General features: G+C 47.5%; 2 protein-coding genes across 4 annotated transcripts in view; one reads left to right on the forward strand and one right to left on the reverse strand.

Annotated features, from left to right (window-relative positions):
* Window positions 1-1535: 1535 nt before the first annotated feature.
* LOC118092267 (uncharacterized) lies at window positions 1536-15675 on the reverse strand. 3 transcript variants are annotated; one of them, XM_088654402.1, is made up of 6 exons: window positions 15368-15675; window positions 11579-12083; window positions 11297-11378; window positions 10946-11028; window positions 10171-10297; window positions 1536-8011 (listed from the first exon to the last, which is right to left on the reverse strand). In XM_088654402.1, exons 2-6 carry the CDS (start codon window positions 11990-11992, stop codon window positions 7122-7124), a joined length of 1596 nt encoding a protein of 531 aa, XP_088510528.1. In that variant the 5' UTR covers window positions 11993-12083; window positions 15368-15675; the 3' UTR covers window positions 1536-7121. The 3 variants fall into 3 exon arrangements, with proteins under 3 accessions (XP_088510528.1, XP_088510527.1, XP_060136492.2); XM_088654401.1 differs by lacking the exon at window positions 15368-15675 and adding an exon at window positions 14838-14967; XM_060280509.2 differs by lacking the exon at window positions 15368-15675 and adding an exon at window positions 13749-13902.
* An 84-nt stretch (window positions 15676-15759) lies between these two features.
* Window positions 15760-24774, forward strand: part of LOC132591150 (uncharacterized) — a 36220-nt gene continuing 27205 nt past the window's right edge. The window contains exons 1-3 of the mRNA XM_060280512.2: window positions 15760-15836; window positions 19581-19754; window positions 21152-22805. Coding sequence (XP_060136495.2) covers window positions 19622-19754; window positions 21152-22805 — 1787 coding nt within the window. The 5' untranslated portion in view covers window positions 15760-15836; window positions 19581-19621. The remainder of the gene's footprint in view (window positions 15837-19580; window positions 19755-21151; window positions 22806-24774) is intronic.

A 24774-nucleotide genomic window follows, 5' to 3' on the forward strand; every position in this document is an offset into this window, starting at 1 on the left:
TAACAGAGTCCTCAATGCAGCAGAAATGGGGAGGGGGGGCTCAGCCTCGCTTCCTGATTTGCCCACCACCCACCAGCACACACCTTGAGCCCTCCTGGGCACCTAGTCTGACACCTCCTCCTCCCAGGCTTCTCCCTCTTCTCCCTCGCTCACTGTCCCCAGGCTCTGAGCCTTCTTCCCTTGGGGGTTCCTAGCTGGTGCCCCCCCCCCACACCTCTGCCTTAAAACCACCCCACACATTGCAAGAGAAGATGAAGGGCACCTTGGGGTGCTTTGCTGTGTGTGAAGACACCCCAAGTCCCAAGGCCTTTAAAGCTTGGATGTGGGCCCCTTCCAGAATGTGACAATTTTGCAGGGATGGTCTAATTGTAGGCCAGCAAATTTAAGCTGCACAATAAAAATGGATTTGGCACACTCTTGTGGGAGAACACAGTTTTAAAGCGTGTGTCTACCGTAGAGAATCCTGGGAATTATAGCTTGCCTATCACAGACAGAGCTGCCATTCTCAGTGTCCTTAAGGAGCTGCAGTCCGGTCCCCAGGATTCTGTGGGGGGGGTATGTGTTTTTAATATACCGTAGGGTGTGATCCTGAGCCAGTGCCTCCTTGCACCAGCACCAGCAGTTCACCATTCAGGCACGCCTGCCCTTGTTGATGCCAGCTGCTTCCATGTGCTCCCCATCTCCCCACAAGCCACTTCTGTGTAGCATCTTCACCCCCTGAAGAAACTGTTCTAGCATCCCTCCTTCCTTAACCTCACAATTAATCCAGAATGCGGCAGCTATACTGGTGACTGAGAGTGGCTGCCGGGACCCAGTACGTTTCCGAGCACAATTCAAAGTGTTGGTGTTGACCTTTAAAGCCCTAAACGGCCTCAGCCCAGTATACCTGAAGGTTCTGCTCAGACACTGAGGTCCAGCGCCGATGGCCTTCTGGTGGTTCCCTCATTGCGAGAAGTGAGGTTACAGGGAACCAGGCAGAGGGCCTTCTCGGTAGTGGCACCCACCTTTTGGAATGCCCTTCCATCAGAGGTCAAGGAAATAAGCAGCTATCCTAATTTTAAGACATCTAAAGGCAGCCCTGTTTAGGGAAGTTTTTAATATTTAACGCTGTATTGTTTTAATACTCAATTGGGAGCCGCCCAGAGTGGCTGGGGAGAAGTGGCATGCTGTTGCAGCAGGAGACAAGAGTGTCTTCATTGTGCGCTCTTCTCCCACACTAGAAGGAACATGCTGCCATCTCCAGGCCACTTGAGAGCCCTAAGAGAGGCTGCATTGCAAGAGCTCTGGGCGGGGGGGGGGGAGGAAGGGGCTGTGGGAATGTTGAGGACAGTAGGAGAGGATATGTTGATTAAATATTATCCTTCCTCAGGCAAGTGAGCTAGTAGCAGAGCACATTCCCTTGCACATTGCAGGAAGTGAGTTGATGGATTCGTTAGAACCATTTGAGTTAAGCAACCCAGTCTGGCTTGTCCAGATTGGAATGTTCCTGGTAAATCCCCTTTAGTTCCCTCTTAAAAACAATAATGACACAACAGTCTTGTTTTAATAGTAATGATAAGGTTTATTTACATTCAGTTCACAGTATGGTCCTGAAGGCAGGCTTTAGCTTGTAGTTACAGTTACAAAGTACAGTGGTACCTCTACTTACTAATTTAATGCGTTCCAAATGCACATTCGTAAGTCGAAAAAAAAATTAAGTCGAATCCCATAGGAATGCATTGGGAGAAAAAATTCGTAAGTAGAAGCAACCCTATCTAAAAATTCGTAAGTAGAAAAAATCCTATCTAAACCACATCCAAGATGGCGGACGGAGCTCCATTCGTAAGTAGAAACATTCGTAAGTAGAGTTATTCGTAAGTAGAGGTACCACTGTATGCGTTCATCCTCTGTGAGGGATGAGCCCATGTGCTGCTGGCTGAGAGCCAGCAGACAGCAAAAGGCATCGAGTAAGTCAAAAGAGGAAAGGAAGATGGCTGCATGTCCAGCCCTTCTATAGGGTCTCCCAGGGTCACGCCCACCTACCTGGTCACATGTAGGAGGAGGATGCTCCAGACCAGGTGTGACAGGAAGTCGTCCTGGCTGGAGCAACATTCCCCCGTGTGTCCACTCTGGGCAAACAGGAAATGTTGTATTTGACTGCTTTCTGTGATGTTATATCCCACAGGAGCCAGCCTGCTGCGTTTGAGCTAAGGGGGAGCAGGGAGAGAACAGCAACAGACGGTGCCTCAATATCACTAGCGTGGCTACGTTTTCGGAGAATGATTGGGAAACCTGGTCCAAATGACTGCATTCACACAGTCATAGAATCATAGAGTTGGAAGAGACCACAAGGGCCATCCAGTCCAACCCATAGCTGCCAAGTTATCCCTTTTTTTCAGGGATTTTCCATTATGCTGAATAGGCTTCCTCACGAGAAAAGGGAAAACTTGGCAGCTATGGTCCAACCCCCTGCCAAGCAGGAAACACCATCAAAGCATTCTTGACATATGCCTGTCAAGCCTCTGCTTAAAGACCTCCAAAGAAGGAGACTCCACCACACTCCTTGGTAGCAAATTCCACTGCCGAACAGCTCTTACTGTCAGGAAGATCTTCCTAATGTTTAGGTGGAATCTTCTTTCTTGTAGTTTGAATCCATTGCTCCATATCCGCTTCTCTGGAGCAGCAGAAAACAACCTTTCATCCTCCTCTATATGACATCCTTTTATATATTTGAACCTTCTCTTCTCCAGGCTAACCATACCCAGCTCTCTAAGCTGTTCCTCATAAGGCATCGTTTCCAGGCCTTTGACCATTTTGGTTGCCCTCCTCTGGACACGTTCCAGCTTGTCAGTATCCTTCTTGAACTGCGGTGCCCAGAACTGGACACAGTACTCCAGGTGAGGTCTGACCAGAGCAGAATACAGTGGTACTATTACTTCCTTTGATCTAGATGCTATACTCCTATTGATGCAGCCTAGAATTGCATTGGTTTTTTAGCTGCTGCATCACACTGTTGACTCATGTCAAGTTTGTGGTCTACCAAGACTCCTAGATCCTTTTCACATGTACTGCTCTCAAGCCAGGCGTCTCCCATCCTGTATTTGTGCCTTTCATTTTATTTTATTTTGCCCAAGTGTAGTACTTTACATTTCTCCTTGTTAAAATTAATCTTGTTTGCTTTGGCTGACTTTTAGTGATCACAGTGTTCCTTTCTATGTGCTCACAGACCGTTTGCTTAATGACCTGCTCTAGAATCTTCCCTGGTATTGTTTGGGTCCTCTCTTTCCCCCTTTTTGAAAATAGGGACAACATTTGCCCTCCTCCAGTCTGCTGGGACTTTGCCTGTTCTCCAGGAATTTTCAAAGATTATTGCCAGTGGTTCTGAAATCACCTCTGCCAGTTCTTTTAATACCCTTGGATGTAGTCCAATGCAGCAGCAGAGAAAGTGAATGTTGTGTCGAGTTCTGGGCACTACAGTTAAGATGAATACCAACTGGGACATGTCCAGAGGTCGGCCACCAAGATCCTCAAGGGTCTGGTAACCAAGCCTCTTGAGAAATGGTTGAGGGATCTGGGTATGTTTAGCCTGGAGAGGAGGAGACTGAGAGCAGATATAAGAGCCATCATTTGAAAAGAATCAGTACATCTCCCAGTTGGAGAACTGGGCCCAAACTAAGAAAGTGAACTTCAATAGGGACAAATGTCAGGTTCTGTCAGGAGTATGGGCAGGAGTCAGGCTCTGGGGCCTGTAGTGCTTTGCAGGACTGGGGCCTGCCTCAGCTTGTGCTGGAGAAGCAAGGAGTGGCCACACAGGTGAAGACCTCAGCTTGTGCTGGAGAGGCAAGGAGTGGTCACTCAGGTGTCGCCACTTGATAACTCACTGCACCTGGTGGCAAGAGCTGGGAGGGATAAAAGCTCAGCATTTCCCTTCAGCTCTTTGCCACAGCAACGCTTTCCCTGCCCGGTTGCATCTGGCCTCCTGTTCCTTGGACCCTTGCCTTGCCGACGCCTGAATCCTCGACCCTTGGACCTTCGCCTTGCTTCTTGTTCCTTGAGCCTTCGCCTTGATTCTTGCTCCTTGGACCCTTGCCTTGCCGACGCCTTGATTCTTGCTCCTTGGACCCTTGCCTTGCCGACGTCTTGATTCTTGCTCCTTGGACCCTTGCCTTGCCGACGCCTTGATTCTTGCTCCTTTGACCCTTGCCTTGCCGACGTCTTGATCCTTGCTCCGTGGACCCTTGCCTTGCCGATGTCTTGATCCTTGCTCCTTTGACCCTTGCCTCGCCGACGTCTTGATCCTTGCTCCGTGGACCCTTGCCTTGCCGACGCCTTCCTCCTCGACCCTTGGACCTTCACCTTGCTTCTTGTTCCTTGAGCCTTCACCTTGCTTCTTGTTCCTTGAGCCTTCGCCTTGCTTCTTGCTCCTTGGACCTTCGTCTCTGCCTTGCTCCTTGACCCTGCAACTGCCTGCTGCTGGACCCTCAGCCCTGCACCTGTTCCTGCTTCTACACCACCATCTTGCCTCTGGTCCTGACGCCCGCCGACCAGACCGTGACAGGTTCTGCACATAGGCAGGAAAAACCAGATGCACAAATATCAGGTGGGGCACATCTGGATTGCCAGTGGCATATGAGAAAAGGGTCAAGGGGTCCTAGCAGACAATTAGCTTAACATGATTCAATAGTGTGATGCAGCAGCAAAACAAAATATACAGTAGGATTTGGCGTTATATTCCATAGGGCCGGACCTGGGAGGGGAGGCAAGAGTCGCCACGAAGCTCAGTGTATGACCTTGGGCCAGTCAGCCAGTCTCTCACCCTAAACTACCTCACAAGCATGTTTGTTTGTTAGTGTGGGGGTGTCCTCTTCAAGGCCTGCCACCCGTCTCATCCTCTGATCCAACCTCCAACCATCTCTACTGAAGACGCCACACACCATCTTGGCATACATGACGGTGTATGTTTTCATTCCACAGTGTAGGAAGTGACGGAGACAGGATGTTTGTATTACTGTGTTTCCATGATGTAGGACGTTTGTTCCTTTGTTTTGTTCTTTGCTCTCTGATGCTGAAGGAGCTGAGTTACAATGCTCCGAGTGTATATATGTAAAAAAAAGTAGTTTAGCCAAATGCTGTGCTACTGAGTCTGTATGCTGGCTACGCATACTCTGCGGATCCTAAAGTGTGCTGATGTCTCTAAGGCATCAGTCACTGTGATGTTCGGGCTGGAGAAAGATTTTGAGTCTCCCAAACGACCGACCAGAAGGGAGAGATCATGCCAGTCGGGCATGTGTCTCTGCTGGTCTTCTACTCATGTGTAGGGCCTCCAGACAGACACACCCAGGTGTCCCGTGAGAAGAACGTTCGGGACAAAGCGGTTTCCATATCTAGAGAGGAAGAAGAAGAAGATCAAAACTTCCTGGGAGGCACAAGGCCTCCTGTCAAGAGAGTTTCCCTTCACACTGGGGCGGAAGGAGAACAGGGTCATGCGCTTGAGGAATATATGCCAGACCCTGACAAAAATGTCCCCCTGGCCAAGATCTGGTGCTCTGTTCACAAGGCATGGAAAAAAGGGCGTCAGGCGCTGTCGCAGGGGTGGAGTTGCATCTGCTCAGAGCCTCTATTCCATCTAAGGCTCCTTCCCTGTGTTGGACGTGGGGAGAAGAGAAGTGGATTTGGCTGAAGAAAGAAAACTCTGTTTATTGTTGCTCCCAACCACCTTTGATGCCTGAAGAACAGAGAACTCTTTCTTCCTCATGGACACTCCACCCCTTTCCTCAGCAGAGTTTCTTTTTCTTTGAGAAAAACAAGTGGCTCGCTTAAACTCCGCTTTAATAATAAATAAAACTGTAACAGAATGACTAAATACAACAGCATGAAGCACAAAGAGGCCGTTGGTCCCTCTTGCGGAACCCCCTGAAGGGAGGGGCTGGTTCCGGAGCAGAACACACAAGCCCCGCCCACCAGATCCCAAACATTCTACGGATCCAATTAGGCCTCAGTGATTTTGATAAATTCAACACTTGGCCAATGACTTCCATCTTGCAGATCTGGATTCGTAGTATGAAGAAATATTGGGCACCGGGTTTGCACCCCATGGCTCTGAGAGGCAAGACTGACTTCTCTGCTGGGGTTACGAAGCACAAGAACACCGTTGCACTCCTCACCCAAATACTAATTAAAGTCTCTTAAAATTTAACTACTACAGGCATCCCCAAACTTCGGCCCTCCAGATGTTTTGGACTACAATTCCCATCTTCCCCGACCACTGGTCCTGTTAGGTAGGGATCATGGGAGTTGTAGTGCAAAACATCTGGAGGGCCGCAGTTTGGGGATGCCTGAACTACTACATAGCAACTGGTGTGTTTTTTTTAAAAAACATTTTTATTAAATCTCCAAAAGTATTTCAGAACATTATATAATATTTTTACCCCATAAATTTTCTTCTTGATGTCCCACCTCCCTTTCCTAATGTTTGTTTTTTGCTCCATTTTATTAGTTGTTTTACAGCACATATGTTTTTACTTTCTAAACTCCAGGATTGTTAATTCTTTCACCTCTCCATTAATATTTCAAATCCTGCCAACACCTTCATGTCTGGTTCATACAATATATAATCCATCAATGGTCTCCAATCCTCCTTGAACACTTCATCATTATATCCTCTTAATTTGGCAGTTAATTTCACCATTTCAGCACAATCCCTCAGTTTCAGAAGCCATTCCTCCTTTGTTGGTAATCCCTCCTCTTTCACCTCTGTGCATATAAAGTTCTAGCTGCTGTTGTTGCTACATAAATAAATTAGCTTTCTCAGACCTCTGTCCCCATTGCTCCATTGCTCCTAGCAGAAACACTTCAGGTTTTTTAAGGAACTGTCATCTTAAACATCCTTTTCAGTTAATTATATATCATCTCCCCCAAACACTTTGCCTTTTCACAGGACCACCACATATTATACAATTACCCTTCCTCCTGTTGACATTTCCAACATGTACATTTTTATATATCTTTGCTAGTTTATATGGTGTTAAGTATACTGTATTTAGATTATTTTCATATAGTTTTCTCTCAAGGTATAATATGCAGTAAATTTCAAATCTACCTTCCATAGTCTCTCCCAAGCAGTCATCACTACACAGCAATTGCTATGGTTTCTCCGCACTGTGAGTTAATTGATGGGAAATGAGATGGGAGCTCTCCCCAAAGCACTGATAGGGTTTCTCGCCTGTATGAATTCTTTGATGGCAAGTGAGGTTTTTCTTCACAGTGAAACTCTTTCCACACTCCAAGCACTGATAGGGATTTTCACCTGTATGAATTCTTTGATGGCAAGTGAAACTGTCCTTCCACCTGAAGCTCTTTCCACACTCCAAGCACTGATAGGGACTCTCCCCTGTATGAATTCTTTGATGGGAAGTGAGACTGCTCTTCCACTTGAACCCCTTTCCACATTCCGAGCACTGATATGGTTTCTCCTCACGGTGTATACTTTTATGTCGATGGAAGTTTGGCCTTGTATTAAAGTTCTTCCCGCATTCCAAGCACTTATATGGTTTCTCTCCTGTATGAATTCTTTGATGGGTGGTGAGATGGGCCCTCTGACTGAAGCTCTTTCCACACTCTAAGCACTGATAAGGATTCTCCCCTGTATGAATTATTTGATGGGAAGTGAGGCTGACCTTCCACCTGAACCGCTTTCCACATTCCAAGCACTGATAGTCTTTATCCTCATAGTGAATTCTCTGATGTCGATGGAAGCTTGTGCTTGTAGTGAAGCTCTTTCCACAGTCCAAGCACTGATAGGGTTTCTCCCCTGTGTGAATTCTTCGATGGGCCGTGAGGCGGGAGTTCCGAGTGAAGCCCTTTCCACATTCCAGGCACTGGTAGTGTTTCTTCCCAATGGGGTTTATTTGATGGGAAGTGGGAAGGGAGCTCTGACTGAAGCTCTCACCACACTCCATATATTGATATGGATTCTCCACTGTGTGGATTTTGTCATGGTCTCCCATATTCTTCCTTTCCAATTCATCCCCTCCTACAATGAAGAAAGAAACTAATTAGAGCCCCAGGAAGAAATGGGAGCCCCAAATTATCGAACAATGCTAATGAATGCTTGCGATAGGGGAAAAGAGGGAGGGAATTAGATGTGAGCTCCTACTACAGGGTTCACTGCCTTTATTGACTGGTATTAACTGACATATTTATGGGAGCCTGAGATTTGAAAATCCTGACTCTTTTCTGGGATGTATTTCATTTCGGCCAATCATGGAAGCCACTCCATCTCCAAGGTCAGTCGTCCCTTTGGTCAACCAAAAACAGACAGAAGCAAAAACGAAAGCATAAATCCCGAGATAAATTACTTCTCTTACCACTGCAAAGCCTACATTTAAAAATGCTTGGGCAGTTCAGACCAGCTTCATCATTGTTTTTTAAAAGGAACAAAGGAAGCATATTTGCAAAGAAACCAGGAGATACCCGTCCATTCAAGGTGAGCTGTAGGAGTGTTAGAATCAGAGGTGCTGGAGGTGGCCCTGTTGAGCACAATCATTTATTTTTTAATGCATTGTACATGCATTAATCCTTTATACATCATATAGTATTCATCATTATCGTTTATCCTCGGACTTTCCAGTCCATCTCTCCATGGAATTCTAGGGAGCCTTGTCAGAAAAACCCAGGACACATTATCAAAAGCCATGATATGCCGCCTCTTCTGGTCTCTTTCTCCCAGACCACTCCTTCTATACTTCCACCCTCCTTTCAGTTTTCAAAAACAAAACAAAATACCACCCTTAAATAGAATTCTGGACATCAAGAAATGGGAAGCAGGGGAAATATAAACTAATTCCCCCCCCCAACAAAACTGATAAAAAGCTTCTTCCTTCCTTCTCCCTTCAGTCTTAAGCCCTCTGCTTTTATCTGTCCTCCTCTCTCCTTGCCTTACAGTCCATAGTCCTCTTTTGGCTTCTTCTTTCCTTAGGAGAGTTTTAATGTTACCTGCCCCCTTGAAAGTTTAAATCAACCCCAAATCCACCCAAGTTCCACAATCCACATTTGTCCAATAGTCCATTCAGGTCTTGCTGTATTCCAACATCCACACTATTTATTCAGTCTCTCTAATATGTTTCCCCCCCCATGCATTCACTCTTAGAATCATAGAGTTGGAAGAGACCACGAGGGCCATCCAGTCCAACCCCCTGCCAAGCAGGAAACACCATCAAAGCATTCCTGACATATGCCTGTCTTGTCTGTAGTCTGTTTTATACTCCAATTTTAGCCTCAAATTTATTGAGTGGAAATCTGTGTTTTCTGGGGTGGTCTTTTTCAGAGAGAGAATCCCTTACGCCGAAGGGGCTGCTTCACAGATCTTCCCCTTCTTTCCGCCTTAGCGCTATTTTCCACAGCGAGAGAGTCACTCTCTCTCACACACACAAATACCCAGTCTTTTTATTCCCCCCAGCTCCACTCCTGCCTTTCCAATCCTCTCTTCCACCTCTTATCCTTTCCATTTTCCAGTTGTTTGAGCTTCAGAAGTTCATCTCTCTCTTTCTCATCCCTCTTGCTTCTTGCCCCTCTTCCTCTTCCCTCATACTCACAAGCAGGTCTGTTTTTCTCAACAGTAACCACAGTCAGTTTCCCCCCAGGCAGGGTAGTGCCATTTTGATATGGGCTTCCTTTTTCTTAAGTCCTTTTGGGGGTCCTCTGGCTCCTCCTCCCAGACCCAGCTCTTGTTTCTGGGGTGCTACCACTCGGCTAGGTCCACATCAGGGGCTTTCTGTCCTGGAAGGAGCATAGCTCCCCTTTGCCATCTTAACCCGCCCCGCCCCCCGATCCTTCTTGGAGCTTTCTCAGCCCCGTTCGAGGTCCTCTGCACTGTGGTCTGTCCTTGGAGGCTCCCGATTCCCCTGGAAGTTTTGGGGGGAGTCGCAGAGCCCCCACTTTCTCCCCTTCTCCTCCAAGACAGGCAGCTCTCGCTCAGTGAGTGCAACCAGCTCCATCAACATATTGCAGATTTCTCACAAAGTTATACGTATGGAATTTCAAAACAAATAACTGATAATCTAAGGGGAAATACAAAGAAGGCGTTTGCGGGAAAATGGGATGCCTGCAGGAAAACAACAGCTATAATGTAATTTCCATGGCAGCCTTGGAATGACTGGCTCATAATATAAAATTATAAACAGGGAGCCTTACTGAGAGAGACCAGGATCCCACAGTTATCCTCCATGACTTCCTTATGCAGAGCTCTCTGGTCAGGATCCAGCAATGCCCACTCCTCATCTGTTAAATGAACAGCTACATCTTCAAACCACACCGGAACCTAAAATAAAAAGGGAAATGTCCTCCTCTTAGACAGCGTAAGTATTATCTACTACACATTGCTCTGGTATTTTGTGCCGGTTAATGGCTGTCTTGTTTGAATGGGATTGTTTTGCTGCACATTTTAAGTATGAATGCTTATTTTGGTGTCTCTGCGGAATTTCCCCCCGTGTATTTTAATGATGGGTATTAATCATTGTTTAAATGCGTGTAACTTCACATTGTGTTCTTCAAGTCATTTTGTTAGCACAAACATTCCCATTTGCCAGATGGAAAGATCCTCTCTCTCATGGAAGGGAACCTTCCCAATGTCCTAAAGCGAACTTTAAGGGGTGCATGGCAGCCTAGGCATGAGAAGGAGAGCTGGGAGGCCCTGTTGTGCAACTCACAGAGCCGGGTAGGTGAATCCGGGCCACTCTTCATAGTCCGCCTACTGCTTAGAAGCCAGTTTTAGCATTCATTGTTAAATATATGAAGAAAATGGCAACAAATGGCGACCAATTACAGTATATACTAATGACATTCCAGCCTTTGTTCAGGGCAGCTTTGACAGAAGCCAAGAGGAGGGAAAGGATTTGTTTGGGCTCAGAGGCACCTGGCTCTGGCACCCCACCCCTCGGCCTCTCCCCACAAGGCTCCTTCCCCGGACCTGATCTGGTTCCACAGCTGCTGCTTCTGCTCCACCACCAAGAAAAGAGGGGTGAGGAGGTCTTGTCGGCATCCTTCTGTCACCTGCAAGACACAAAGGTAAGTGGGAAGACATTCCTGCATGCTTCTCTCAGAGGTTCAGCTGTGCCTCTCTAAGACTGGCATTAGAAAAAGTCTCACGTGATGAGCACATTTCTACCCATTTCATATTTTATTTGTGTAAAAATACATCTCCCCTCTTCTGGGCTCTTGGTCTCAACTGTCTCCACCCACCCCAAAGATGAAAACCCAAAGATTAGTTTCAGTATGAATAGAATGAGACCAAAATGAGAAAACACTCCGTCCTCCTTACCCAGCAGCCTCTCTCTGGTGTCCAATGGAGTCCTCTCTGCCTCAGAGGAATCAGGGCCCATTTCTGCTAATAGAAACTTTCCCTGAAGGAGCAACAAGGATTCAAAACAGGGAATGAAAATAAGGATTACAATAGGAATGGCAGAAGCAAACACTTCAAGGCTATCAGATCTCATTTCTTGCTTTCCAAAAAAAAAAGGATGGGCCATTACTAGAGTATTTTGGGGTCCTCTTCCTCCTGTCTGGAGCCCCTTGGGAGTATCCAGAGGAAAGTCTCTCTCACCTGCTGCTCTGCCTGCTTCCTCTCCTCTGCCTGACTCAGGAGGAATCCTTCGGCCAGGGCCACTGCCTGGGAAGTGGTCTCCGCTCCACATTCTCTCACCCAGCTCTCCATCTCCAGTGGAAGGACAGCCAGGAACTGCTCCAAGATCACCAGGTCCAGCATCTCAGCTTTTGTGTGCCTTTCTGGCTTCAGCCACTGATAATAAAGGTGGTGGAGTCGGCTGCAAACCTCACGGGGTCCTTTGGCCTCCTGGTAGCAGAACTGCCTGAGCTGCTGGCTCTTCATATCTGAGCAGAGGGTGTCCTCCTCACGCAAGATCTTCTGCATGGAGCTTCCCCAGAATCCCCCACTGCTCCCAGTTTGTATGGCATGGCCTCTTCCCACTTCAGCACCAGCTGAGTCTTGCTCATCCATCTGTGCTCTCAGGAACCTCCCAAGAGATCGGAAGGAGCCCCTTGGTCTTCTGCCCCGTTCTGTCTGTCCTAAGTAGAGGTGTTAGGAAATCCTACAAAGCAAGTGCATTGTCGTGATCAGCAGAAGACAAAGGTTCCCTGAGCAAGATTAGATGAGTCGTGCTAGAAACAAGGGCTGGACTGCACCAAAGCCCAGACACTGAATTTTCTTTTATTTAAAAAAAGGAGGACAGGGCCGCCTTAAGCACCTCTGGCGCCATGGTGCGACGGATCCCTCCGGCACCCCGTTTTCCACCCTCTCTGTATTAATGGCATTTCTACCCCACCTTTTCCTCCAAGGAACTCATTGAATCCCCACAGCGTTGCTTGAGAACACATTTAACTCCTGTTTCAAAACAGCTGCATCAGATGTCATTTCCAGGCCCAATTCAAGGGGCTCACATAGGCCCCCAAATATCTGAAGAACCGCCTCCTTCCCTCCTGGTAGTTTCACCTGAGACACATGTTTTCAGGGCCCACCCTTTCCTGTAAGTGTGCAATTTGTTTAAACTCTTTAATACTGAATTTCAAAATGGTTGTAACTCACCCTGAGTTATAAATGTATTAATAGTAATAGTAATAATAATAATAACCAAAGCATTGTGAGGGGAAAACAAAGCCTTAAGAAAACACCCCCATCAGCATTGGGCTCAATCTGACTGCTTTAAATTTAAATTTGAACATAAGTTACCTTCTTCACATTAAACCCCGCTCCCATGTTTATCAATAGAGCAACACTATACTGTATACCGTTTCATTGGTAACAGAAGAGGAAACACAACCATTCCTTGCACTTAATCTATACGCAGGCTCCTGACTGGAAATTTAGTCTGCTTTTTTTTTTATTATATGCAAATGACACGAGAAGACTCGGTCTATTTATTTGTATCTTTCATTAGTCCCATGATCCAAAAAGACTGGCCACTTTTATGGGTTTGGGCTTCCTCCCAAGACTCATGGGAACTGCACCTTGTTCAGGATGCTGCTGAGAGTTGCTAGGAGACACGCCCCCCCCCCACACCCAGAGTGGCTTTGCAACCGCTCCTCCTTGCCCGGGCAGAGGGAGCTGGTGAGAGAGGGTCTCCCAGCCACTGTAAGCCCTTGGGGGGGGGGCTGCCTCTTTCAACCCCACTTCTCTCTCTGTATTGGATTCCTTGGATTATGAGACCTCCCGTGTTGTCGTCAGGGGTGTCAAGCGTCACCCAGTCCATCTCCCTCTCAGCAGGGCTTCCTGTCCCATCTCAAAAGATCCTCTGAGCATGCAGGGCCTGCAGGTCTGAATAGGTGCCAGTCTGTGCCAGCCAGGAGTCTGGATAAGAATCCTGTCCTATCTGAGAGTGGTGGGAGCTTGGATGATAAGGGGAGTGCAAAGGAGAGGTCGCTTGCATCTGCAGGAACTCAACTTCAGAAGAGAAGAGGAACCCGGCAGGATCAGGCCAGTGCCCCCCCCATATTGAGGCATACCGCCTTCCCCCGACCCCAAGACCCCTCTCCAAAGGGGCAAGGGGCACGAATAGCGTTGCATCCCTCCTGCTCGCCTCGTCCTCTCTCCGGCTTTGCGAAGAGGAATTGGGGGGAGTAGGCCTCTCCGCTCCCTGACTTGGGGGTCCCCCTATTCCTCAGCTGAGCAGGACACACCCCCATGCATCCTTCCCCTGCAGCCCTGGGGGCCCCCTTCTCCCCATTGCAGCCTATGGGGGAAAAGAGGCGAGACTCACCGGATCCCACGAGGGGCAGCGAGGAAGCTCTTGGAAAGGAGAAAGTGGAAAGCAACCCCCCTCTCGCAGGAAGAGACGGGGAAAAGGGGGGGTTCTGCTCCGGAGGACCTGCTCTCCTCGTTCGTCCCCCCGCCTTTCTTTCCCAGCCCCTCTAGGAATGCAGCTCAGTTCCTTTTAACCCTCAAAAAGGCAAGCACAGCAAGCTCAGCCCTCCCTCTCCGTCTCTGCATTCCCTCTCTCCAGCACAGGAGCACCACCGGAGAGATGGAGGGGGAGAGAGAGAGGGAGGGAGGGAGGGAGGGAGGGAGAGAGAGTGAGTGGGTTGGGGGCTTCGTCTGGCTCCAAGGAGCAGATCATTAAGCAAACGGTCTGTGAGCAATCTTACTCGGATACGAGTGGTCGCAGAAGAAGAAAAGGAAGGGGGAGAAGAAGTAGTAGTACTATGAATAAATTATTATTATTATTATTATTATTATTATTATTATTATTATTATTATCATACAGTCATAGAGCTGGAAGAGACCACAAGGGCCATCCAGTCCAACCCCCTGCCAAGCAGGAAACACCATCAAAGCATTCTTGACATATGCCTGTCAAGCCTCTGCTTAAAGACCTCCATAGAAGGAGACTCCACCACACTCCTTGGTAGCAAATTCCACTGGCGAACAGCTCTTACTGTCAGGAAGTTCTTCCTAATGTTTAGAATCATAGAATCATAGAATCATAGAATCATAGAGTTGGAAGAGACCACAAGGGCCATCCAGTCCAACCCCCTGCCAAGCAGGAAACACCATCAAAGCATTCCTGACAGATGGGTGTCAAGCCTCTGCTTAAAGACCTCCAAAGAAGGAGACTCCACCACACTCCTTGGCAGCAAATTCCACTGCCGAACAGCTCTTACTGTCAGGAAGTTCTTCCTAATGTTTAGGTGGAATTTTCTTTCTTGTAGTTTGAATCCGTTGCTCCGTGTCCGCTTCTCTGGAGCAGCAGAAAACAACCTTTCTCCCTCCTCTATATGACATCCTTTTATATATTTGAACATGGTTATCATATCACCCCTTCACCTTCTCTTCTCCAGGCTAAACATACCCAGCTCCCTAAGCCGTTCCTCATAAGGCATCGTTTCCAGGCCTTTGACCATTTTGGTTGCCCTCTTCTGGACACGTTCCAGCTTGTCAGTATCCTTCTTGAACTGTGGTGCCCAGAACTGGACACAGTACTCCAGGTGAGGTCTGACCAGAGCAGAATACAGTGGTACTATTACTTCCCTTGATCTAGATGCTATACTCCTATTGATGCAGCCCAGAATTGCATTGGCTTTTTTAGCTGCTGCATCACACTGCTGACTCATGTCAAGTTTGTGGTCTACCAAGACTCCTAGACCCTTTTCACATGTACTGCTCTCAAGCCAGGTGTCACTCATCCTGTATTTGTGCCTTTCATTTAGGTTTAGGTGGAATCTTCTTTCTTGTAGCTTGAATCCATTGCTCCGTGTCCACTTATCTGGAGCAACAGAAAACAACCTTTCTCCCTCCTCTATATGACATCCTTTTATATACAGTATTTGAACATGCCTATCATATCACCCCTTAACCTTCTCTTCTCCAGGCTAAACATACCCAGCTCCCTAAGCCGTTCCTCATAAGGCATCGTTTCCAGGCCTTTGACCATTTTGGTTGCCCTCCTCTGGACACGTTCCAGCTTGTCAGTATCCTTCTTGAACTGAGGTGCCCAGAACTGGACACAGTACTCCAGCCTTTCCTTGGGATCCAGCAGTCTCTATTTTGGGGAAGGGAGAAAGCCAAGTAACTCCCCCATGACCACCCTCGTCTCCCTTGCTGTTAGTCTGCTTAGATGTGGGCTCCTTGGGGCAGAGTCCTTGGCACAGAGGGAGAAACGGGGGTGGGCAGCCCCTTGAGCGCAGGCGTAGAAGCAGGAAATCTGCAGGGAGGGAAGGGCGGTCTCATTGCCCTCGGCTTTGGAAGGGTTAAAAGGAGCAGAGCTGGATTCCTAGAGAGGACAGGAAGTGAAGATCCTCCCTGGCCAAATTCCCTCCCTCTCTTCCGGCTGCTTTCTTCTCTCTCCTCGGTGAGTCTCCTCTCTCTCTCCCCTAAGGGTGCAATGGGGAGAAAGAAGGGGGTCCCAGGGCTGCAAGAGAGGCTTCATGGGGGTCCCTGTTCAGATGATGCCTCGTGGGGGGAGACCCATAAGTCAAGGAGCGGAGAGTCAGGGCAGAGGGCGAAGGAGACGCAGCAGCGAAGGGGAGAAATTGGAGGCGTCGCTCGAGGAGTTTGGGCGAAAGGGGCGGAGAGGAGGAGGCTGGAAAGGGGGGAGAAAAGGAAGCGTAATTCGGGATAACACGGAGGGATCAAGGAGGCCAAAACAAGCCGGGGAAGGAAGGGGGGCGCCCGGTGGTGGCGGGAAGCGCTCCCCGCCTCGCTCCGTCCTAGCCTGGAGGTCATAAAGCGCCTTTTGCTGCTTCCTTCCTCTGCTTTAGGTAGGGCTGCCACCTTTGGTTGGGCAAAATATAGAGGGGTGTAATGGGGGGGGCTACACATTCCTTTACCTGGTGCAGAAATCACTTCAAAGCAATGGATCCAATGGAAGCTCACAGTCACTGCAAACATTCCAGCAACAATATTGACAGGAAATCCTCCTCACCTGATGGATTTCTGCCTGCCAGGAGGATGTAGAAACCCAGCCAAAAGGGGGGGGGGAGGTGGAAGAGAGAGCAACAAATTCTGCTTCTCATCCTCTCCGATTCGCATAACCCCAGGGCACCGATGTCCCTTTGGTTCCCCCATGAAATATTTGACCCCCTCCCCCCAGTTAATGGGCATTGCAATTCAAATGGTGTGTGCACGCTGCATCTAGTGATCAGTTTTGCAGGGCGGGGCTTACTTGGGTCCATTAAAGAGAATTAAATCCTTAATTGAGATTCTGCCCTTTAACATAAATCCTGGCTATGCCCAATGCCTGTTCCCCCCTAATATTTTTTTCCAAGTTGGCACCCCTGACTGCTGCTATTATTATTATGATTATTATTATTATTATTAAATTTGTTTTAAAATCTGTATCCTTCCCTTCATCCAAAGTTTACAGGCGATTCACAACATAATAATGCAAAATTAGAACACAAAATGCATAATAAAACAAAGACAAAGGCAAACCAATTATCTCTCCTCCCGCAAACATATTTAAAAGGCCATAGAATGTTAACCAGCCAAAGGCCCAGTAATAGAGACACGATGTAAGGAAATTTACACGTGGGGGGAGGACAGGGAGAAGAAAAGCCCTTTTGCATCCAGCAGCACAACTGAACCACTTCCTCTGTCCCAGATGCAACAACACATGTCTCTCCCCTATTCAGGCTAAGCAAGTAAACAAAGTAATGTGAAAGCAAATTTCAGATCTATCCTCAGGAAATGCTAAAGCAAGGATAAAAGACTCCCCCCAACCTTCTGGGACAAATGAGGAGGGATTATCAGTCATTGGGTGGCTTGTACTACTAATAACAGAGGACATGGAAAGCATAAAATCCTTCTTGGCTGACTGTAATAAAATCCTTACCATCCTGATAGGTGCTTGTAAAACCTTCTGGACAAAATCTAGCAGAGAGTCTGTGGGTTTTGATAAACAAGAAATGGAAATTGGTGTAATCTCAAAAGAGGCTAGTTCTATCAAGCTACTCTAAGCCTTTGGGAATCTTGTCACAAGAGAAGCGTAAAGCTCCCCTCTGAAGTTTTAAAAGGGTCTGCATGCCTAGTGTTCTTAAGAACATGACAGATTTAGGACATGTGGAAGATCTATACTGTGATGGCTTCCATGCCAGACTAGGGACCACATTTTGAGACTGGAGACTTGCAATGATGGTGTATAAACACAGACAGTATCTAAGGAGGAGTGGTGTTAGGGGCGTCGCTAGCCTTCTGGCTGCCCAGGCCGGCAAACCAGAAGGCACCCCGGCGGGGGCGCGGCGTCCGTCGTGCACATGCGTCATGTTGCACGACGCTCACGCCCTGCCCCTCGCATGACACCGCTGATGCCCCTTGTGTCCCCTCCATAGGCGGGAGGAGCGCGAGCCAAAAGGAGAGTTCAGCGCCCTCCTGCCTGTGGAGGGGACACTGTGAGCTCCTCAGCGGCTGCAGCGAGTGAGCGGCAGTGGCGGGCCGCCCTGTAAAACTCGCTCCGCGCCGCAGCTTGCTCGGCTCACACTTTCTTTCTCCTCAGGCGAGGCGAGGGGCGGGCCAGCCCCTCACCTTGCCCGAGCAGAAAGAATCAAAGCGCGAGCCAAGCAGGCTGCCCTGTCTGCTCCGGTGAGGCGAGGGGCAGCAGGCGCATGCAGCGGCCATCGGTGGAGGTGGCTGCAGCGCTGCCCCCCGCAAAGTGGAGCCCAGGGCACCCAGCCCCCCCTATTGCGAAGCCACTGAGTGGTGTATTCGTCTCATGATACTTCAAAAATGTGGCATCACCAGCTCCTGCTTCCATATACAGTAATACCTCGGGTTACGAACAATAAGAAAGAAAAGAATGAACAAGAGTTAATTTGGAACTTTGATATGATGGGTTTTGAAATTGAAAACCAAAACCAAAAAATGAATGGGAGATTGGGGAAAGATGGGAATCAAAGATTAAGAGGTGGCAGAAAGAGGGGAGGAACAAAAGAAGGATTTCAGACTGGGAAAGAGTGGTGGTGGGATGAGAAAGGTTGTGTATATCTGTGACAGGACAGAAACTTTAGGTTTTGAAATCTTGGCTGTACTATGGTTTGCTGTATTGAATGGGGGGGGGGAATTCTAGGGGGGAAAGGATGAGATAGAGTTGTAATATTAGGTTTAATGTCTGAATGGTGAAGTTTAATTTAGGAAAATCCTCTTGGAGGAGCGATTAGGCTGGGGGGGGGGAATTTTATGAATTTTATAAATTTGAAAAAGAAAAATTAGAGGTAAGAGATGGAAAGTTGAATAGTTAAGCAATCAAACAGTGGATTATAGAAATGATAGCTTGGTGGCCTGCTGTCTCTTTCCCTCTCTTTCCTCTGGGCTTCTTGGTGGCAGGGAGGGGCTCTAAGGGGGGGGGGAGGGGAGGCGGTGAAAAACCAGGCTATAAAATGGATCATCTTCAACTGCCCACCACGCATGGGGCCTTCTCGTGGCAGGAGGGGTCCTGTGGGATGGGGGGATGGAAGAAGATGAATTTTATGGTAACCAGAATAAGAGATAAAGTATAAGGATAATTATTAGCTGTATGAATTTATGTTAAAGATTGAGTGGAAATCATCATAATGAAACTGCAATTAATAAGTATAATAAGATATGAAACTCAAAAAGGGAAAGATACGGGGAAGTCACAAAAACAATGTTAAACAAAGGAGGGATGAGTTTATATGAAGTTTTTCTTTTTTCTATATTTTTTCTTCTTTCTTTTCTTTTTTCTTTTTATTTTTTAAGGACATGTATAGATGGAGGGCTGGGCGGACATCCTCCCTTGTCTTCTCTCATCACCCTAGGGCCCACTGGTGGCAGAGGTGGGCTCAGGAGCGGAGGAGGGGGGAGGGGATAAACCCAGCTACAAAATAGACCACCTTCGACTGCTTGCTCTGCATGGGACTCTCTCGTGGCAGGGGGGGCTCGTGGGGGCAGTGGAAAAGGGTGGAGGAATTTGATATGTCTGTTTTGTTCTATTTTTGTAAAATTAATTAAACTTATTTTTTTATTAAAAAAAGGAGGGTGACTGGCCCCATTTGTGCTTCTCCAGGGGCAGGAGAACATCTAGGGCAGGAGAATCCCTGCAGGGCATCTGAGGCTCCCTTTGCTTCTTCCTCTCTCCCAGGACCCTGCAGCTTGTTTTGGCTCCTTGACTCCTCAGGAAGGATGAAAGAGACGGATCCTCCCAAGCTAGCAAGGATGGAAGGGGGAAGATGGACGGTTGACCTGGTCAGGTTGTCTCCTGCATCCCTCCTCTCAACCTCTGAGCGTTCCCTCCCAGGGACCTCCGAGAGATCTGGTGAGTTCCAGGGGAGTGGAGATGGGGACATGGATGGATGGAGCCAGAGAGGTATTGGGGCTTGCTCAGCTTGGGGGTGGGTGGGGAGGCAGGCAGGCGGATGGAGATGGAGAAGGGGAGCACCTTTTCGGGCTCCTCCACCTGCCTGCCTGCCTGCACCTGCCTGCCTAAAACTCCACTGACTTGGCCTTTTACCAGGTCTGGAAAGGTCACGCCCACCCTCTAGTCCCATGCAAGGAAGGATGCTCCAGGCCAGGAGGAACAGGAAGTTTCAACTGGCTGGACCAAAGATTCCCTTGCATGTCCACTCTAGCAAAACAAGGAATGCTGCACTTGACTGCTCCCAGTGGATTACATCCCAGTCTGGGATTCTCACACCCCCACCATGATCCCTGAATGGAGGGATATCATCTGCGAATGTTCTTCATCTATTCATGCCTTTTTACACAATGACTAGACTTGTCTGAACCTCCCAGGCCTTCTTAAATGTTGGCTTCAGAGCTTTTAGGGAAGTTGAATGTGAGGTCTGCTGTTTTGGCTTCTGTCTGCATTTGACTGACCTTGGAGATGGAGTGGATTCCAGGATTGAGCCAAGCAAAATCTATCCCAGATAAAAGCCAAGCAACATGTCAGTTAATACCAGCCAACAAAGGCAGTGAAAACTATAGGAAGGCCTCACATCTAACTCTCTCCAGTTCTTTCACTATCACAGGGGTCCCCAAACTTACCTGGCTTCAGGCTTCCGAAAAGCACCGAAAATAGCTTGTGAGCATGCACACAGGCGTCCTCCGACCCGGAAATGCACCGGAAATGACACTTGTGCATGCGTGCAAGCTATTTCTGGGGTTTTTCGGACCCAGAAGTGCGCAGCCGTGCCACACCGCGCCGGTAAGTGCAGGCTGTGGCAGTTGCCGGGGGCCGCATAAATGAGCCTTGCAGGCTGCATCCGGCCCCCGGGCCATAGTTTGGGGAACCCTGCTCTATCACAAACATTTATTAACTTTGTTCAGTAATGGATGTGAACGATGTCCCCTTCTTTCTGAGTGGGGTTGGGGTCCGGGGCAGCGATGCAGAGTTAGCATGACTTACGCTAACATGGCAGTGCATTGCTGGGGGAGGGGTCAGGTGGTGGGTTTTATGGTTCCGTGTCATATGCGCCCGTCACAGTATGCTGGCAGCGTCGCCCCACTGGTTTCAAGAGAGTCAGGCGCCCTGCAGACATGTTGGTGTGCTGGGGGGGGGGGGTTGAAGATGCCACACATCGACAATGACATTAAGTTAGACTTCAAGGATGTCCGCTTGAGCACTCTCATATCTTGCAGTGAGGGGGGACGGACATTTTTCAATGGAGCTCCATTTCTTTCTCAGGCGATAATTAGCTTCTCTCTTCATTGCAGATGGTGACGAATTGGAAGGGGAGAACAAGGGGGACCACAACAGAACCCACATATTGGAGAAGTCAAATAAATATTCAGAGTGTGGAGAGAACATCCGTCAGAGCTCCCAGTCCACCTCCCATCAACGAAAGAGCTTCGTTTGGAGGGATAGCCTCACTTCACACAAAAGAACTCACAGTAGAGAGAAATTGCATGAGTGCAGAGAATGTGGAAAGAGCTTCAATCGGAAGTATAGTCTCACTTCCCATCAAAGAATTCATACGGGGGAAAAACCCTATCAGTGCGTTGAATGTGGAAAAAGCTTCAGTCACAGTAGTGGTCTCACTTGCCATCAAAGAATTCATACAGGGGAGAAAGCCTATCAGTGCATGGAGTGTGGAAAGAGCTTCAGTCGAAAGGATCATCTCACTTCCCATCAAAGAACTCATACAGGGGAGAAACCCTATCAGTGCTTCGAATGTGGAAAGAACTTCAGAAAAAGCTCCCATCTCACTTCCCATCAAAGAATTCATACAGGGGAGAAACCCTATCAGTGCTTCGAATGTGGGAAGAGCTTCAGCGAGGCGTCCTATCTCAGTTCTCATCAAAGAATTCATACCGGGGAGAAACCATATAAATGCCTGGAATGTGGAAAGAGCTTCACAAATAAGCGAAGTCTCACGTCCCATCAAATAATTCATACAGGGGAGAAAACATATCAGTGTTTGGAATGTGGAAAGAGCTTCCGGAAGGAGATTAAGCTCATGAGCCATCAAATAACTCATAAAGGGGAGAAACCTTTTCAATGCCTTGAGTGTGGGAAGAGCTTTCGTCACCGGCTGAGTCTCACTTCCCATCAACGAATCCATACAGGGGAGAAACCCTATCAGTGCTTAGAATGTGGAAAGAGCTTTAATCAAAGCGCACATCTCACTGCCCATCAAAGAATTCATACAGGGGAGAAACCCTATAAGTGCCTAGAATGTGGAAAGAGCTTCAGTATCAGGCAGAGTCTCAATACCCATCACAGAATTCATACCGGGGAGAAACCCTATCATTGCTTAGAATGTGGAAAGAGCTTCCGGGAGCGGACTAAGCTCTCTTCCCATCAGAGAATTCATACAGGGGAGAAACCTTTTCAGTGCCATGAGTGTGAAAAGAGCTTTCGTCACAGTTCTAGTCTCACTTCCCATCAAAGAATTCATACCGGGAAGAAACCCTTTCAGTGCTTCAAATGTGGTATGAGGTTCAATCGAATGGATAGTCTCACTTCCCATCAAAGAACTCATACAGGTCAGAAACCATATCAGTGCTTCAAATGTGGAAAGAGCTTCAGTCAAAGCTCGAATCTCAGGACCCATCAAAGAATTCATACAGGAGAGAAACCCTATCAGTGCTTGGAATGTGGAAAGAGCTTTCATCAGAAAGGTGATCTCACTTCCCATCAAAGAATTCATACAGGGGAGAAACCCTATCAGTGCCTGGAATGTGGAAAGAGATTTCGTATCAGTCACGGTCTCACTACGCATCAGAGAATTCATACAGGAAGGAAACCCTATCAGTGCTTGGAATGTGGAAAGAGCTTCAGTCACTCTAACCATCTCACTTCCCATCAACGAATTCATACAGGGGAGAACCCTAAGAGTTCATACAGAGGGAAGACCAAAAAAGAAAAGCAATAAAGCCAAATTAAGCAACCCGTAGAAAACACAGTTGTATGTGAAAGAGAAAGGGGCCAAGGAGAATAACTAAAATACCCTTTATCACGTTTGTATCATATTACAATAGAATGGGAAACACCAGAGATCTGTTCAAGAAAATTGGACATATGAAAGGATTATTTTGTGCAAAGATTACCATAATAAAGGACAAAAGTGATAAGGACCTACAGTGAGGGGGGGGGAGTATTTGATCCCCTGCTATATTTGCCCATTTGCCCTCTGATGAAAAATGACCACTCCATAATTTTAATGGTAGGTTTGTTGTAGCTGTGAGAGACAGAATAACAACCAGAAAACCCTCAGAAAGCCAGAAGACAAAAGTCAGAGTTTGATGTCCATTATAATGAGTGAAATAAGTATTTGATCCCCTATCAACCAGCCAGATGTCAGGCTACCTTGTATCTTCACTGTATGTAACGAGCTGAGATTAAAAGCACCTGCTGGAGGAAGAAGAGGAAGAGGAAGAAGAAGAAGAGGAGGAGGAGGAGGAGGAAGAGTTTGGATTTGATATCCCGCTTTATCACTACCCGAAGGAGTCTCAAAGTGGCTAACAATCTCCTTTCCCTTCCTCTCCCACAACAAACACTCTGTGAGGTGAGTGCGGCTGAGAGACTTCAGAGAAGCGTGACTAGCCCAAGGTCACCCAGCCGTTGATATTTGTTTGTTTAGATGTATATTAGTAATTTAGTTCGAATATTAATAAGACCTGGTTTATACCACCAGTGAATGTATTAAACATAACAGACAGCAGAAGGAGAAACTACTGAAGAAGCCCATCATATGGGCGAAACAGGTGAAAAACGATGGCAGCCTGCCTATCATTGACACTTCGTTCGACCTGCTGCCACTTTGCTCACCGCTAAATAGCCTCAAAGACCATAAAGACTGGTTTGCCTTTCGGTATTTATCTGTATATGCTAGCTGCTTGACATTTGGTTTTGGCTTCTGTGTCAGCATTTGTATATGGTTCTCTTATTGTTTTCTTTTTGTACTAATAATACTTGATTGAAACTTGATTGAATCTTGTGCCCTTGCATGCTGCTTGTATTGTATTGGACTCAAGGTAACCCAGCAGCTGCATGTGGAGGAGCGGAGACACGAACCCGGTTCCCCAGATTACGAGTCTACTGCTCTTAACCACTGCACCACACTGGCTCTCGACAGGTCTTACCTGTAATCCCAGCTCGTTACAGTACCTGCACAAAAGACACCTGTCGACAGAAGCAATCAATGCTTGTCTTTCTTTTTTTGTATTTTGTGTGAAAATAAAATAAAATATTTTAAAAATTAAAAAAAGTGAGAACAACGTCGATCCAGTTCACAAAGTTCTCAAGAAGGTAAACAAAAGACTTTTTTAAAAAACAACAACAACACCAGTATAAGGCGGGTTTGCCTGTTTTAAGTCAGGCACAAAAAAAGGCTGACATTTGCTCAATGTCCAAAGAAGCATTTTATCTGCACAGCATGTCCTTAATTTATGGAATGTATTGCCGGAACATATGGTGGTAGATACTGGCTTAGCTGGCTTTAAAATCAAAATAAAAGGATTAGAAAACCAATTTAAAAACAAAAACAAATCAGCGATAAATTTTAAAACAGATTTTTTTCATACCGTGAAGTTCAGTTTACAGGAGGGGGCAACATGCCGAAGCAGAGCCCATCTTTTTCATGGGATCCTTATGAAATTTAGGAATGTCTGCATTCCCACATTTGGGAAACCCTGAGAGCGTGGGACCCACGAGGCCACAGGAGAGCCATGGCGTCTCTGAGAGCAGCTGGGGCTTCCAGAAGAAACAGCATGGCGTTCCCGCCTGTTTTGGAAAAGGGTGGGAAATGCCATCTCCTGGCCCTGTCATCTCACTGGGCTCCTCCTGGGCCTGCCTGGACATGGGGGGGGATCCAACTGCCCCAAAACAATTGGGG

Source organism: Zootoca vivipara, chromosome 11 (assembly GCF_965207765.1).
Source record: "Zootoca vivipara chromosome 11, rZooViv2.hap1.1, whole genome shotgun sequence".
Taxonomy (NCBI): domain Eukaryota; kingdom Metazoa; phylum Chordata; class Lepidosauria; order Squamata; family Lacertidae; genus Zootoca; species Zootoca vivipara.

What these genes read in the sequence shown, in the direction of transcription:
- LOC118092267 (XM_088654402.1), bottom strand. Translation starts at nt 11,992, where the DNA reads ATGGATGAGCAAGACTCAGCTGGTGCTGAAGTGGGAAGAGGCCATGCC. An exon ending in CACCAGAGAGAGGCTGCTGG is followed by an intron (nt 11,029 to 11,296) that starts GTAAGGAGGACG and finishes TGTGTCTTGCAG; the next exon opens with GTGACAGAAGGATGCCGACA. An exon ending in TGGGATCCTGGTCTCTCTCA is followed by an intron (nt 8,012 to 10,170) that starts GTAAGGCTCCCT and finishes TCTTCATTGTAG; the next exon opens with GAGGGGATGAATTGGAAAGG.